This window comes from Parasteatoda tepidariorum, chromosome 5 (assembly GCF_982258835.1).
Source record: "Parasteatoda tepidariorum strain Cologne lab strain chromosome 5, Ptep-v5.0, whole genome shotgun sequence".
NCBI lineage: Eukaryota > Metazoa > Arthropoda > Arachnida > Araneae > Theridiidae > Parasteatoda > Parasteatoda tepidariorum.
Window position 1 is genome coordinate 46,132,111 of NC_141759.1, and position 17,097 is coordinate 46,149,207.

Here is a 17,097-nt window from a genome sequence, read left to right on the forward strand (position 1 = left end):
AACTCACTCTGCTTAAAATCATATTAAAAATATATATAGATAGAATTTATGCTTTAAAAAGTGCAGATTAAATATTTTTAGTTGATAATAACTTTAATCTTTCTTTACGATTATCGTAGTATGCTTTTAATGAAGAACAAAAAAACATTAATACAAATACTTTCAGTAGAAAGATAGGTACAAACTAAATACAGTATCTGAGAGATATTATTAAACATGCTGTTGAAATTCTTTGAAACATAATGCTTATAAATCAAAAAATGTCATGCTTTAGAAAATTAATTCTAACTTAATTTCATGCTTTCAAGCACCATAAGTAAAATTATATGCTATATCTACGCTAACAAGTGCAGTATTATAATAAAAGGCTCGAATTGAAGAGCTTAAAATATTTTATCAATTTTGTTTTATCGTTGTTTTGATAATAAGCGTCATTCTAATGATTTTTTATCTTTATCGACGAAATTGTAATTTTAACGACAAAATTAATCAAAGTAATTGTCGTATTTTTCTCAAAGTCTTAAAGAGTACAGAATAGAAAAAAAAATTAAAACTGTGGTTGTTTTTTTTTAAATATTGTTTTATATGATACTCATATTTTTCTTCATGTCCATTTAGGCTTTGCGTTCTTTTGGGAAAAAAATACAATTTTTTTAAAGTAAAAAACAAAAAGGGGTAGCACATGTTTTTAATTAGCATTTGTTTTAAGGGAGCATGATAGTTCTGTTTATCTTAATATAATAATTATAATATGAAATTGTTGTTTGGATCAGATGAGTAAGCACATTGCTTGTGTTGTATCTTATTTGTTAGTGGATATTTCTTTACTGTTACTTCCATACACTTACAATAACAGTGGAGAAGACTACAATGTTTTAGAAACAATATAATGAACCTATAATATAAATACATTTTTATTTAAATTTAAATTTAGTTTCAATCGTTTATTTGGCAAAAGTTTAACAAATGCTTAATAAGAAAAGAAACAATTGAAAAATTCTGATACTAAACAAAGCAAATATAATGTGTTCTTCTGACTTAGATTATTGATGAATCGTTCTATTTATATCACTTTTTGAATATAAACAAAGGAAATGTGTTGGGAAAATATGATGGAAAAACATTTTACTTAGGTAATACCTTTACATCTACACTTTAAACTATATCTAATGTTTCTTTATTTCTCTTTATTCAGGGACAGAACTCTCAATGTATAGGTTACACTATGTTTTACAACGAAAAATGTTAGTTTTAACATGTCTTATCACGCTTTTAAATATTTGCGTCTCTTCATGAGACATTCATCAATAAATAAAATTTTTTTAAAAATTGTTGCAACTTCGTGTTTTGACACGAAAAGAAATGTGGTCTAAGAATATCCTATCATTCATAATCAATTTACGAAACATTCTGTAGTATAATAATAATAAAAAAAAATATCGGGTTCTGAGATGTGTTAATTTGTTTTGAAAAATGCGAATAAAATGTAAAAAAAAAATATATAATTAATTAAAGTCATGTATCTACAATACTTATTGTATCAAGAGCTTATCGTCAATTAATCTGACATTTTATATAAATGAATTATCTTTTCTTATTCTGTGCAGGGAAAATTTCAATCTTTATTAATTTCAATTTAAAAGTGCTTATAAAATTAAAATAAAAACTGAAAAACATAACTATTTTAAATATTCGTTAAATTGGGAATGTATATATATACATTAAATCTTTTCTAAGCTATACCATGCAAAGAGTAGGAATGATGCAATAAAGCAAAGAAAAAACATGCTAATTAATAAATGTAGAAAAGAATAACGCAGTGCCTTATGAATACACAAATATACAGGGTTATTCATAATTCCCTCCAGGGTTTCGAAGCGTTATAGTAAAAAGACGAAGACGAATATGGCAAAAAAGAACATATGACATTATTCCGAAAGTATTCAAGTTTTAGTTTAAGCAGTTGCCGGTAGATGGCAGTAACAGGTACCACTGAAGTAAAGAAAAATGGCGTTTACAGGCGGAGGGAATTATGAATAACCCTGTATTTAAAATTGTAGTAATAAACAATTTGAATATTTTAGACAAAATATATAACACAGGTTTTAGTACATATTAATAAAATTTTAACATATATTTTAGACTAAAAATATGTGGATTTTGGAATAATCTGAAGACCAATTTCTACCCTGATTATTCAGGATAAGGATAATTATCATGCTGTCTTCATATAAGTTGTTCTAATTATCTACAAACTTCTTTAAAATTGGGCATATATGATAGATTTTATCATATCGTTCAAGTTTCTATTTATTATGGTAGTCACGATACAATAATTCTCTCAGCAGCAAAAAAAATCATAGAGGAACAAAGCCCCAATTTGTATTTTTTTGAAGAAAAAAAATTGCATCATCCTGATTTATCAGTTGGGAAACGGCTCATGAATGATATAATTAATATTCGTTTGAACTTTTTTTTTTTGAAATATTTAAGTAATTTAAATATTACTAGCTTTAATTGAATTAAGAGAAAATATAGGAGTTAATTATTTTTTAAAATTAAAACATACATGGCTTAAAATAAATGCCAGACGCATTTTAGGGATATATATTTTTAAAATATTTAAATTTATTTCTTTTTCTGTCCAATTAGTCACACCGATTAAATAGGGAAAGAAAACGGAACACAAAACAATTTTATTAAAATGAATTTTAACTTATAAATTCAAAATTTCTAGTAATAACAGCAAGAAAAAATGTCAAATAATGCCCGACACTCTCCCATTAAACGCTATTTTTCCATAGTTTTTGCTCTACTCTTTTGTAATTTTTCGCAACACAGTTTATCTAATTTCCTTAATACTGTGTGTCTTCCTTCATTTAAAACTATATGATTTTATTGCAAATTTTGAATATTATGAATTGTTTTTCATTCAAGTAATAATACAAAAAAAAAAGTAATTTCAAAAATTTGGTCAGTAGTATAAAATAAATAATAATTTATTTTTAATAAATTTTTTCTTGGAAAAATGATGGCACTTAGCATTATAAAATTTTAAAGTGTTGCTGGTAGTGCCATCTATTAGAACTATAACAGACTATTTAAAAACTTTTGCTAAAACCATATAGATGGCAGCACCAAATATCACTGTAGAAATCTTAAATAAAAGTTAATGAATTGTCAAATTTTTATACTAATTTAACTAATGCATGTGTACTATTTAATCTTATAAATAACAAAATAAAATTTTTAATGAAAGTTTAAAGATTAATATTTTTAAAAAAATGCATTCAAAAATATGAATTCCGAATATATTCTATAAAATCAAAAAGTTTAAATCAAATTTAAATTAACGCATAAAAATTAGAGAGAAAAAAATCAAATGTTAAGACAATATAGAAGATACTTTTTTTCATGAAAAAAATGAAAATGACTCTAAATTGTATTTTATATAATAATTAAATTTCTTTACAAAAGTAAAAACAAATATCTAATCATAATTTAATATTGTGTATTCTAAGATAACTGTTCACATAGCTGCAATAAACTAATGCAGGAGATGCCCCAATTCAAGAGCATGTTTCACTAACTAGGTTTATTTTAAAACTGAAAAATCATTTTAAACTGTCGGAAATTTTTATAAATCGAGCAAAAAAATTTAAGCTGCTATACAAGAATTTGTGAAAAATTTTAAGGCTTAGAATTCCTTCTAAATAATAGGAGATAATAAAGGCTAATTATTAAAACTTTAATGTTGGAAAATATCAAGATCTTAAAGAAAAATTGAGATAAGTATTTATGAATATTAATTTTTACCCTCGAATTATGAAAAATGAACATAAATTAGATAAAAAAACTACTTTATTAGATTTATAAAGCTGCAATATCAACAGCTTATATGTTTCTAAATTGCATTGAATCAAAATAACTGTAGAAATAGTCACTTTATAAACATTATTTAATAAACATGGACTACTAAAAGTTATCAAGGAATTTATTTAAAATGTTGTATTCAATTAATATTTCAAATATTTTTCAGCTATTACGAAATAACAAAAACTTAATCTTAAACGAAACTCTATTCAAAGAAAAGTGTTATAAGGAAATACGTTTTAGTAATCCTTGAAACTTTGACAATGCTAAAAGTCGAAGCAATTGCTTAGAAACAAGCATATATTTGAGGATAACTTCGGAATCAGTGACTCAAAGCGAAATTTTACATGAATTTATCAAATTATGGCAAAAACAATGATATCGAAAAGTTAGCGACACGAGCTCTAGATTAGGAGTTAATAGGCACCAAAGCAAATGCGATGTAACAATGGCATAAGATTTAACATGAGATATAACTATACCCTTGACAGCAGCCTTACATTGCAGATTTCTAAATTGAGCTCTCATGCTGTTAACGAGGTTGTTTATGAAGTTTTATAGTAATTCCCACTCTAATGAGATAGATTTTTGCCCTGAGGCTTTTGGGATAGAAGAGCTGCAAATGCTCCATCAAGAGCTTTGGCAGCATATTCTATAAAATTCAGGTCAAGAGATCTAGTTGGATACGCTGATTCCCTGAATATACACAGCGTAAAGCTATTCTTGTTTAACTTAAGTTATGCTTGAAGTTATTCTAACCATGTGTGGATGAATGCTGCTATTTACAATTATGAACTGAGGACCAAAAACACCTCTGAAAACAGCTTGAAGATCTCAGCTTTATACCCCAGATCCCAAAGAAGGCAGGATACATTCATAACATTTCAAATCACAGAAGAGCTCGGTTAATTGTATTTGCAGCATCATACTTGGAAGCAGGTACTGTTTTTTTTTTATAGATTTTCTTTACTGGTGAGTATCAACTAAGTTTAAACGATTATCCGACCACTTAGGGCTAGGGAACTAGAGCTATGGTACTCAGGTTCGCCCTCCAGCATTATAGGAAGAGGCCCCTCTAAGTCGAGTTGTTATATCTGAGCCGGCGTGATGTTCGATGACTCTGCAGATCTGCACGTCTTTAATGTCATTGAGATGTAGGACTGATATCTTAGAGTCCAACGCGAGATTGTTCGGAGGCGCAGTCAGTCCTCAGCGCATTTTATGAGAAGAAAACAATCGACCACTTAGAGCCAGGCTGTATGAGAAATACCTTGAAAGCGAAGATCGAAGATTGTCAAATAATGGATTGGCCAGCAAATCTCCAGACCAAACCTCATACATCATGTTTGGTAGGTTCTTGACAGAATATTCTCAAACTTTCCAGGGTAAAAAGCGATCTGGATGAAAAGAACTCATTGTTACGATCTTTACGAAAAAAAGAAGAAAAAAAAAACGTTAAGAGTATTATAGTTCGTTACCAAACTTTTTCCACCATCAGGGAGATTCTCATCCCATAATAATGTTCAACAAGTATTATTTTACTATTGTATTTTTTGGACTTTCTTGCTCTGATGCCCATTAACTTATAATCTTGTGCTTTTAATATTTTGTTGCAATCAGTTTTGTTATTATTTGATGTATATTCATTGAAAACTTCGCTTGATTCTGTTTATTATATACCGAGTTATCCTCTAAAATGTGCTTGTCTTTAAAAACAGTTCCCTAGTATATTTTAAGGATTTTAGAGATAAATAAATTTTATTTTAAGAATTTGTGAAATTTGGAAAGATTTGGGGTATCATTTCGAATTATTTATATTCGGCAGTAATATATCTAAGAGAATGCATGCTCCACATCGACTAGTTAATATATTTGACATTTAATAAAAAAAGTAACAAAAATAATATTAGTATAGTTGTAATTGATGTATATACATAATAATTATACATAATAATAAATATTCACTGTCTTAAAAAGGAATTTAACGAATATTATGTTTGTTGAATTGTTTAAGAAAAATATGTTGACTTTGAAAATACCATATCTCCTTTATCTCAAAATTCAGCTAGCTCATTTATTTTTTTCCGCAATAAAAGAAAAAAAAACTCTATAAATTAAAAAAGAAAGTGACACTGTTTATTATCGTAGTAAAATTAACTATATTAGCAAAGACTTCTGATAGTAAATTAGTTATATTTTTTACAGAATTAAAATAAAACTACAATAGATAACGTTACAAATTAGCTCTCGAACAATTAGCTCTTTCTTTAATCTATACAAATGGAAAAATGCCACTTTCAAGAGTATTTCAATATTATTCAATTAACTGCAATATTACTTTTCAAAATAACAGTTGAGCATAAGAAACTACGCTAAATATAACAGGATAATCACAATGCAATAAAGTTGCAAAAACATTTTTTGCGCTTAAGTATATTCCATGCATTTATTTCACTTTATACTTACTTTCAAAACGTAAGACATTATAATACATCCTTTACCGTGTAATAATTAGAAGTCATTCTAACTAAGTCAATAGTCTAAAAAATGCATGCGACCAGAAGTCTTTAATTCCAAATAATACAGCCACAAAACTAGCAATATACTTCAGCTGGGAATTAATTAACCCCGAAGCTCACCCTTGAAGGACGCGCCACTTAGTTAATGAACTCATTTATTACAAACGGATACAACCAAATTAGTAAAGTCTATCAAACTGATTAGCTATGCTTTCATGCTTTCTCGAATTAAAGACAAGGCATTTAATTTTGGCGTTTGCAGCGCTTTTCTAATTGTAAATTATGCTTCACGAACATGCACACAACGCAAGAGAAACCATGCAAACCTTGTTTAAGGGCAGCAAAGTAATTTACTAAATATGAGAGCGGAAATTTTAGTAAATGGTGTGTTACATTCCTATTTCGAATTGCTTCTATTATCGAGAAGTGTATCTATTTCTTTGAAACTTAGAAAAGGAAATATCAAGTAATGGTTCCTTTTTTTTTAATTGTAATATACTAAGTATGAGTTACTAATACTAAATATGCTAGTTGAAAGTTTAGTAAATGGTATGTTGCACTGATGGGAATTGCATCTATTATCAAGAAATGTATCGATTTCTTTGAAATTTTAAAATGGAAAAATCAAGGGTTCCTTTTTTAAAAAAAAAAACATAAAAATAAATTAAATATAATTCAGTAATAAAACTGTTTATCATTGAATTATATTTTAATCTTTTATTTTTATCCCTTTGGGAACATTTGACGAGTGAGATTCGTCATGCATTTATTACCAATAAATAAAAAGTGGTGACTAAAATATTTTACTTTCAGTCTATTTCAGAAAGAAATAATGCTTTGATAAATACACAATGCTTTGATAACAACTTTGATACTACCACATCTTATAAATGACAAAGCATTTAGTGAGGGTGTCAGGTTATATTTGGTAGCTATTTAACAAAAATACTTTTTTAATCAAAAACTTACTTTCAAGTTTTAAATTTTTTTGTTTCCTCATAGCTAAGAATTTAAATAAACATGATCCAAAGGGTTAATATATATACTTTCTACCAATAAGTATTTGGACACCTATTCAAATGACTATATCTGTTGTCCTGAGATACGTCACTCCCTCCTGGCATGGATTGGGACCCTTGGTTCCCATTCATGGTAAGCCTCATTCATGGTCCCCATTCGTGGTAAGCGATGCCTACTGCACTGTTTTGAATGACTATGTGCTGTTGTGGCAGTTTTATGGGGTGGACCCTTGTTGCTTCCAGGACGCAATGCCAGCTGCCATGCTCCGAGGGTCACCAAGGCTTGGTATGGGGCCAATGGGGTTAATAGAATGGACTGAATTGCCCAGAACCCAGACTTGAACCCTATCGAGAACTTCTGGGACAAGTTGGATCGCCAAATTAAGAGGTGTAATACCCATCCAAAATCTGTGAAAGAACTTATATGTCTTCTCCAAGCCGTGTGGAAGAAAATACCAGTAGCTGTCACACAAGGACTTGTGAAAAGTGTGCCTCGGAGGGTTCACGCTGCAATTGCCTCTAGCGAAGGCTCTACCAACTATTGATTATGATTAAAGTTTGTTTTTCTTTTCAATCACACGTGTACAAATACTTATTGGTAGATAGTGTGTAAGTGTTGAGACCTGACTTAGATTTGTTATTGAAAACAAGTGTGTTTCAAGAGTGTGGTGCTTTGTGAGCTTGTGTGTACTCCAAAGCTTTTTTTCAACATATTTAGAATGATAGTAAATTCTATGTAGTATTGTTTTATTATTGATTTAATAAATTTGACATAGACTGATTTTATTCTCCATTATATACTATTAACTTAAATATGTCGATTAAAGAAGGGGAGTACAAACTGTATTTTTTATTTTACTGCTACTTTAAATGTTGTTAGATGTTGCTATCCAGGTTGACATTTATGTATGTGAGTACCAAAATCTTAAAGTCCCCTTGCGTACAGTGCGCTAAATGCTTTTTTAGCCGAGCTATTTCTTACTACTTTTTGACAGAGATGAAAAATTTTTGAACACAATTATAAAAGTCGTTCATCCAAAAATAACTCTATGCAAAATGGAATTTTCTGTAAATATTTATTTTTTTTATTAATTTATTTAATGATGGTTTAAAAAAAATTGGAATTGTAAGGTACACAATGTTTACCTCATTTTAAAGAAAATGGATTTACAAGGCAAAATGCAAAGTTTGAGAAACATCGGTCAAATAGTTCCTGAGAAATAAAATTTTAAATATCTGAAATTTTTGAAATTTCTCTTAAACTATTTTCCCGATTTTGCTCAAATTTTGTAATTTGCCATGCAAAATTACATTCTTTGAAAATGGTGCAAAAAAAATAATGCATACCTTAATGTTCAAAATTTTTATAAAATAAAATAATACATATTTTTTTTTGTCTTGATTTATCTTAGGATAAACGAATTTTATGATCGTGTGCAAAAAGTTTACAGTTTGTTTAAAAAGTTCTCGAGATATAGCGAAATACACGAAACGTAAAATTAACAATAAGGGGTTCAAACTTTGGAGCGCTCTCCTGGCCAAACTCATGCCATATTTCCCAGGTTGCGGTAACCACCTTAATTTTGGGGGACAGAAATCCGAACCAATCGAAAAAAAGTATGTTTATTCATCGAAAGTATGTTTCTGTAGAGCCGCGATGGCTCAGGGGATAGAGTGTTCGCCTTCCAATGAGGCAAACCGGGTTCGAATCTCAGTCGATACGAATACCGCAACTGGCTTCCACCGACCACAGTGCTGAATTGAAGTTTCCACAGTGGTAGATGGATCATGGGTTAGAGTCCCCTTGCCGTCAGGCTAACCGTGGGATGTTCTCGTGGTCTTCCTCTCCATGTAACGCAAATGCGGGTTTGCTCCATCAAAAAAGTCCTCCACGAAGGCAAGTTTCTCCCAACACTTGATCCAGGAGCTCCCTTGTCTTCTGGATTGGGTTCAAAATTACAAGGATGTGGAGTTCATTAGTAGTCGTAAACCCATAAAATTGGGCCGACTGTTGTACGACGGTTATAAAATAAAATAAAAAAGTGCGTTTTTGTGACTGATTTAGTAACCTGAAATATCGTCTGCGCAAATTAATTAGCACATTTGAGGTCTCCCCTTCAAACCATTAAGATTGAGTCTAGAATGATCCGATTATTAGATCAAAAATTACTTAAGGTTGTCCGTATTTTCTTTCTCTTCATTACACTGAACAAGTATCAGTAAAAATTTTATAACTTTGCATCAGCGAAAAACAAGATCTTCAGATGTTATGGTCTAGCTCAATCATACTGTGGGAATAGACTGCCGTGCTCATTATAATGGTAATGATTTGCGATAAATTATACAACTAGTGATTTTAGTATTCAAGAAATTATGTCACTTAGATTTATTATCAGTAATACTCATTCTTTAACAATTATAAAATTCTTAAATTTTATATCAATGTTGTTTTTATTTTTACTACTTAATTATAAATATCAAATGTAAACTTATAGAAGATAATAACGCTATAAATTAATTTGCAAAAGAAAAAAAAATAAATAGGAAAATAAGAGTTCTGTCCATGTTAATATAAAAAACAAAGGTTTAGTTTAATTTATTTATTTTGTTGAAGTGTGTACTTAAATACTTATTGTACACTCTACATTCTAATCTTAATTGCTTTCCTAAATTTAATTACTTTTAATTAAATGTAGCTTTTTGTCTGAAAGAATATGCTAATTTTTTCAATGCTTTTGAATTACAGAGCAAATTAAGTAATTTACGAAAAATAATTCAAGTGCATTTCCTCCAAACCATAAAGATAGCTAAAAAACTATTCTTATTTACTTATTTTAAAACATATTCAGATGTAATGCTCATCCTTAGCAAAATTAATTTTTTAGATATATTGTTTTAATTTAAATGAATATTTTTAAGCAGTTTTTTTTAAATATATATTCTATATTTTATCGAATAAAAAATGATGAAAGCAGCTTCGATAAAAATACAATAATGAGTTTTCTAAATTCCTATTTAGTTTTTAATTAAATATACTAAGTTTATAATTGGAAAGAATAAAGTTACATAAAACAATTAATAACCTTATAAAGTATATTACTTTTTTCTTAAAAAAATTAATGAATTATTTCTAATCCTGCCAGTTTTATCTCTTTTGAATAAAGTTCTTTATATTTATAAAAAGTAAATCTAAATGTTAAGATTTGTATCTGGCAACATCGAATTTCTCAATTTTAGATAGATAGACAGAAAGAGAGAGAGGGACATAAAACTTTCAGTTAAACTTTCTGATAAATAAAATAATAATGTTCAAAAAAGTCTTTAAGCAAAAAAGTGAGTAAAATTTAAAAAAAACACTAAAAATTGTAAGAAATTTTCAACAAATTGGAGTTTGAACATCCTGAAGGACAAAAACATTCTCATGATATGTTCATAAGAGAATGGTCCTTTTAGCTTGTCAAATTTTCATACTTGAATTTCCGCGGGCTGCGCAACAGCCGTCATGGTATTTTTTACTAAAATAATGATTCTCGAACTAAGTATCTAACGCTATTTTTTTTTTATTTCCTTGCAATCTCTGTGTATAAAAACTTCTGTGTATGAAAACTTCTGTGTATATAAACTTCTGTGTATATAAACTTCTGTGTACTCTCTCTCTCTGTGTATAAAAACTTCATGCATTTTATTTTATTATATAACCGTCTTTGAACAGCCGACCCAATTTTTTCTGCTTACGACTACCAATGTTCAACGCCGTAGCCCTGTAATTTTGAACTCAATCCAGAAGACAAGAGAACTCCTAGATCAAATATTGGGAGAAATTGTCCCTCAGGAGGACTTAAAAATGCTGTCAGGAGTGGGATGTGTCCTTATACATCGCCGCATTTATAAGTTAAGTCTCATAGGTTCAGCGTATCGAAACGAAATATAAAGTAAATTTGAATTCCTCAAAACATCGGCTGAGCCGCTTAAGCTTTTTTGTTTTTACGACGATATTTTAGGGTATTTTTCTCTTAGTTGCAGCTTTACTATTTAAAGCGAATTTATTTAGTTGCTGAACTTCTTTTTCAGAACAACAGCCCCTTTCAGGCCTTGGCTGCCTCAACAGCTGACAAACGCCAGCGCCTCCTATCCATGGCAGCTCCCCTCCAATTTCTAATCTTTAGGATTTTCAAATCATTTTCGATGTCGTTGAGCCATCTAGTAGGGGGTCTGCCTCTGGGACGTGACCCCTCGGGGCTCTGAAAGGTGACTATTCTCATGGCGCTATTTTCAGGACTTCTCCATAGATGGCCCAGCCATCTCAGCCTATTACTGCGAATTATTTGTGAAATTTGGGGCTGCTAGTAGAACTAAGCAAGTTTTTGCACTAAAACAAGTAAAAGTAGAATTAAAAGTTAATAGCTTACCGCATGAGTTTTTAGCAAAAATATATATATTTTTTAAATCTTAACTATTTTTTAGTCATAAATTTATTAAATCTGTCCCTCTATGATTCAAAACATCCTGATTTCCTGCTTCTGTGGTGCAATGAATATTAATCGTTTTAGTACCTACCCCATTTATCGAATTTTCAACGCTATACATTAAATGATTTTATGTTGAATAATTTACTGTAGTTTACATGTTTTAGTAAAATGTAAACTATATTGTTTGTGGCGGAATGAATGAACCATTGGATGTGTGTTTTCTTTAATGTGAAAAACATTTTATAAAATTGCCCTTAAACAAGAAAGCATAGTCAAAGCACTATAATTTTGCCGAGCTGCCTTAAAAAAAAAGCTGATTTTTCGTCAGAATCAACGATTAATGCAGAACTTACGTTTTCTCTTGTCAAAAGGATCATCTGTGAATAAAACAAGTCTTTATTTTTTAATTAGTTGTGGTAAATTTTAAATATTTATTTTTACAAAGAAATTCAAAACTGAAATACATTTTAATGAATGCTAAACCATGAAATAAACATAAACATTCTTTAAAAAATATTTAGGTTTAGTTAAACTCATGCAGTATACTTAATACTTATTAAATTTAAAAACAAATGAATAAATATACTGAAAAAAAAACAAGTTTCAAAATTTTTTTTTTGCATTTTTTTTCTTTATAAACGATCTTCACACATTATCATACAACAATTACTAAATTTGTTAGTCAATCTTAATGTTCAGTTGGTTACAAAATATATTGTTACATTGTAATATAACAAAATAAAAAGACATTAGGATTAAATATAAAAATTAGAAATTGAAAAAAAAAAATGGATTTGAAAAATAAGTAAAAATCAAAACATTCGCAATAATATTGAGCAAGAATATTGTCTAGACATGTTTAAAATTATTATTTTTTTTAACGAAAATAAATTGTGTTTTATTGGATGTAAAGTACACGGAACCATTGCAATACATTTTCAGATTCCTTTGTCAAAATTGTATTAAAAATAATTGGTAGACACATCGTTTAATTACTTATCAGTGTCTGCAAACTGAAGCTCACGAATTACTTTCAATATTTTCAAGATACGCATGTGGCTTGTTCTAAGTGTGGGTGGGTGAGGGTTTGGAGAATGTACAGACCACTGACTATGGCTGAAAGTCCCTTATATATCTAGACAGAGTAAAAAAGACATTTTATTCTAGCATTTTTTCGAGAAAAATAAAATATCTGTATCTTTTATAATTTCTGCATATGTATATAAAACTGCTTTTTTTTGCTAAGATAAAGTAGATATTGTTGAATAGTCAAGAAAAAGAATAAGTTAACTCCTCCCGAAAACTGTCTTAAACTGCATTGGTTTTACTACAAGCTTTTCCTTTTTTCCGTCTCGCTTTCAGTCCTGGTTGCCAATTACTTAGCTTTTTTCAAATTTTTATAGAGTGGTAGACACTTAAAACTATCACGCGCCAGAATTTTTCGTAGTTGGATTTGTTATGCAACAAATATTTTAATAACCTCGCCAGGAATGCGTAGTAACAAATTAGGTTTTGTATAAACTTATGAATAATTTATATGTAGTGGTGTGGAAAATAACTTTAAATCAAATTTACAAGGCAGAGAATACTGCATTAAAACATACGCTGATGGAAGAAAACTACTGATGGAAGCTACTAAACTACTGATGGACGAAATTTTATCAAATTGCGTTGAAAGTTTTCAGCCCTGATCAGTGAGTCCTGATCCACCTATATGGTACCCATCATAAAGTGATTATCAAAAAAGTTGAGGTGCTTAAAAATAGAAATATATGTATATATATATATATATATATATATATATAATTTTTTCTTAATTTTGACGAAATTCGTTTCCTCATAGAAGTGACGATAGTTATTTCATCATTTTGACTAAATGCTTGCTTGAAGCATAATATCAGGAAACGGTTTCGTCAACGGTCGAAAAAGTTTCACGAAATTGGAGCATCTACTTTTACAGCGAGTATTTTTAACTGTCAAACCAAATTTGAAGCTTTTAACACAATGCATCGCATTTTTTTTAAATGAGTGTAATTAGATTTTTATTATTAATAAGTATAAAATTATTTTTTCTTCTTGTAACGTAATGGAAAGTTAAGTCTCTTTAAAAAGCAAAATTTTTAAATGAATGGATAATCATAAGAATAACATTTTTTTAAGGTTACATGTATACGTAATCTTGGCTGAAGTAACTTTTTATTTATTTATTTCTTATTTCGTGAAAGGTTTTAATGGAAGGGGAAAAACCGACAAAATGCCAATTTTGATTAGGAAACTGAAAGTATATCTAATCATGGTGATTTCAAAATATACTGAAATGTAGCTTTATTACGTCACATATGTAAGATTATAAGATTTTTTAGTTTTTCTGAAATATAGACTATAGCACTGGTTATAGACTTTTCTATCATGAAACGTCTAACTTTGCTTATTTCATCATATTCATATCTGAACCATAATATGTCTTTGTAAAATACTGAATAACGCTTTTTTTTTAATAAAATAAAGCTTTATGTAATGTTTATGAAAATTTATAAATGTTTAAAACAGTACTCATAATTGAATCACAATAAATTAAATAATAAAGAAACAACTCACCTCTCGGTGGCAGCATTTTCATATCATATCCGTAAGGGCTCAACCACTCAAACAAAAATATCATCAAAGCTGCACCCTGTATACTTATTAATATTATCATAAGCCATGATATTGTATCAAAAGGTTCTGTTAAAAAATTAATAAATGTTATTCACAACAACAGAATAATTTATATAAATAGATTAATGCTGTATATAGGCTTACAATTTATATATATTTTCATAAGAAAAACTACACTGTTTGAAATTCCATTCTGAAATTACGGTAAAAAGACCAGTAGGGGTCTGTTCATCCGATTAACCATAAAGTTTCTGGTTATTGAAATTTTTTTTCACCTTTATGGTTTCGAAACCGTTTACAACTGATACAGTAAAAAAACTGTGAAAGAAAAATTTTTCGGTTTTTTAACCATTTACAACTAATATAATTTGTAAACCACAGAAATGAAACTTAAACTGACATTAGAGCTCTGTGGGTGCTCTACTATTCATGCGCGAATGATTATTTCGTATTCAACCCGTCCAAAGTTTCCGATTGAAGAGTGCATGATAATGGAAATTACTCATGTATTGAAGGAATGAAAGAAATATTGTAGTATCAATTCTGGGATTCGAACCCCTGTTTAACCAGTCATAAGAATGACCGATTAGCCATCTCAGCTACAATATGTGTACTGCAAGGAACACAATGGTTTAATAAGGTGAATAGAATTCTGGTTGTTTAACCATATCAGGAAAAAACAATCATTAAATGTTTTTTCTCACATTTAAGAGTTTGAATATTATAATTTTTTATGGTTATTTGACTGTTTTGGTTTAAAATGGTAAAATAACAATCAAATAAATTGTGATTTAACCGTTTATGTAGAGAAATTTCTAACATTGTATCGTAACAACAAGCTTAGTAAAATAAATAATAAATGTTATACACAATGGGACATGTTGAATATATGACGCAAGCATTGGACTTATAACTTATCAATAACGCAATATGCTGTAAGTTAACGCAAAAAGATTTTGTTAAATGAATAACACGTGTTAAACACATCGAAAAGTGTTAATATAGGAAGGAAATTGCGAGCTTATAACTTATCAATATTTTATTAGACTAAAATTATTGTGTCAAAAAGCTTAATTAAATTAAAAGTAAATGTTATACGCTAAGGGATATGTCGAATGTAGAGCGCAAGTCATAGACTTAAAAATTGTTAATATTGTGACATGCCAATACATAATGTTAAAAGACTTTACTGAATAAATAATTGCTCTAAATTCTTTGAGGCCATGGATCGCCTCCAAGCTAATCCTTTTGAATCCACTTTTTCTTTTGCTGAGAGGTCACGTGCGCGTACTTAGAGCCTACAGTATTCTCCGGATGCCCCTGACGGGGACGGGACGGGGTTAAGCTTTGATACTCAACGAAAAAAATATATGACACAAGAAAGGACAAAAAAATCTGTCTTTTTGCATTAAACTGTAGAAATGGGTCTAAACCAACGTATCTGATATCAGAGTATTTAGTATTAAGTATTAAGTATTTAGTGCAAAACATATGTTTTGCACTAAATACTTAAAAATACCTTAAGAGTACAATGAGCCATATAAAGAACCACCTTGAATATCTTTTAATCTAATGAACATATCGTCACGTTCAAGGAATGGTTCGAGGGGGTGACCTCAAAAACGGTAATTAATAAGTGCTTGCGATATTCGGAAATCAGACCAAAAAAGGCAATTTTTCTGAGTAAACATGCATTTTTTTCAACGGATTCCTGACCTCCAAAATATAGGAGGTAGCCGCAAACTAAGAAATATGATCCCCATAACTTGCTCAGGAGTGCGATCCAAAGCTTGGACCCTTTAATGTTAATTTTACTTTTTGTGTATTTCGTGATATCTCAAGAACTTTTAAAGCTAATTGAAAAATGTTTACCCACAACTATAAATTTTATTTGACCAAATATAATTCCATGCAAAAAAGAGTTTTAATAAACATTCATTATTTTTTAATTATTTAATAAATGTCGATATCATTTTGAATAGTAAGGTATAAAAAATTTTACATAATTTTAAAGTACGTAATTTTACATTGCAAGAGCCAAATTTTTAGGGAAATTCGTTGAATAGTTCCTGAGAAATCAAATATTAATTATACGACCTTTTCAAAATTCAAATTTTCAGGAAATATTCAATCGATTTCTCTCGAATTTTGTAATAATCAATTTTATAACAATAAGAAAGAAACAATAATTTTGAATAGGTCAATTTTACTCGAATTTCGATATAAAAAATATCCAAATAAATGTCTGGTTCGAGATTCATCTCTATTACAACATTAATCAATCTATATAAGACCAAGTAAAAAAAAATTAGTATTTAGATTCTGACCGTCAGAATTTCCATAAATGTATTAGTTTTTAAAAAATCTAGTTTATTTGTCAACAAAATAATTATTAAATTAAATATTATATCCATAAAGTAGCAAAAATAATTATTCTGCTCTTATAAAAATATTAAAAATTGTTCTTTGTTAAAAAAGAAACTGCATTCAAACTTACGAAAAGAAGAAATAAATTTAAAAAATGGTGACTTTTTCAGAAATCAATGGACTAAAAATATT

The 17,097-nt window shown here is 29.0% G+C and overlaps 1 protein-coding gene across 1 annotated transcript in view; it reads right to left on the reverse strand.

The window, feature by feature from the left end:
* The window catches only part of LOC107445025 (glutamate receptor ionotropic, NMDA 2B), a 256,192-nt gene that overhangs the window by 15,630 nt on the left and 223,465 nt on the right, over positions 1–17,097 (reverse strand). Inside the window, exons 11-12 of the mRNA XM_043047036.3 lie at positions 14,479–14,604; positions 12,234–12,257 (exon numbers count right to left, since the gene is read on the reverse strand). Coding sequence (XP_042902970.3) covers positions 12,234–12,257; positions 14,479–14,604 — 150 coding nt within the window. The remainder of the gene's footprint in view (positions 1–12,233; positions 12,258–14,478; positions 14,605–17,097) is intronic.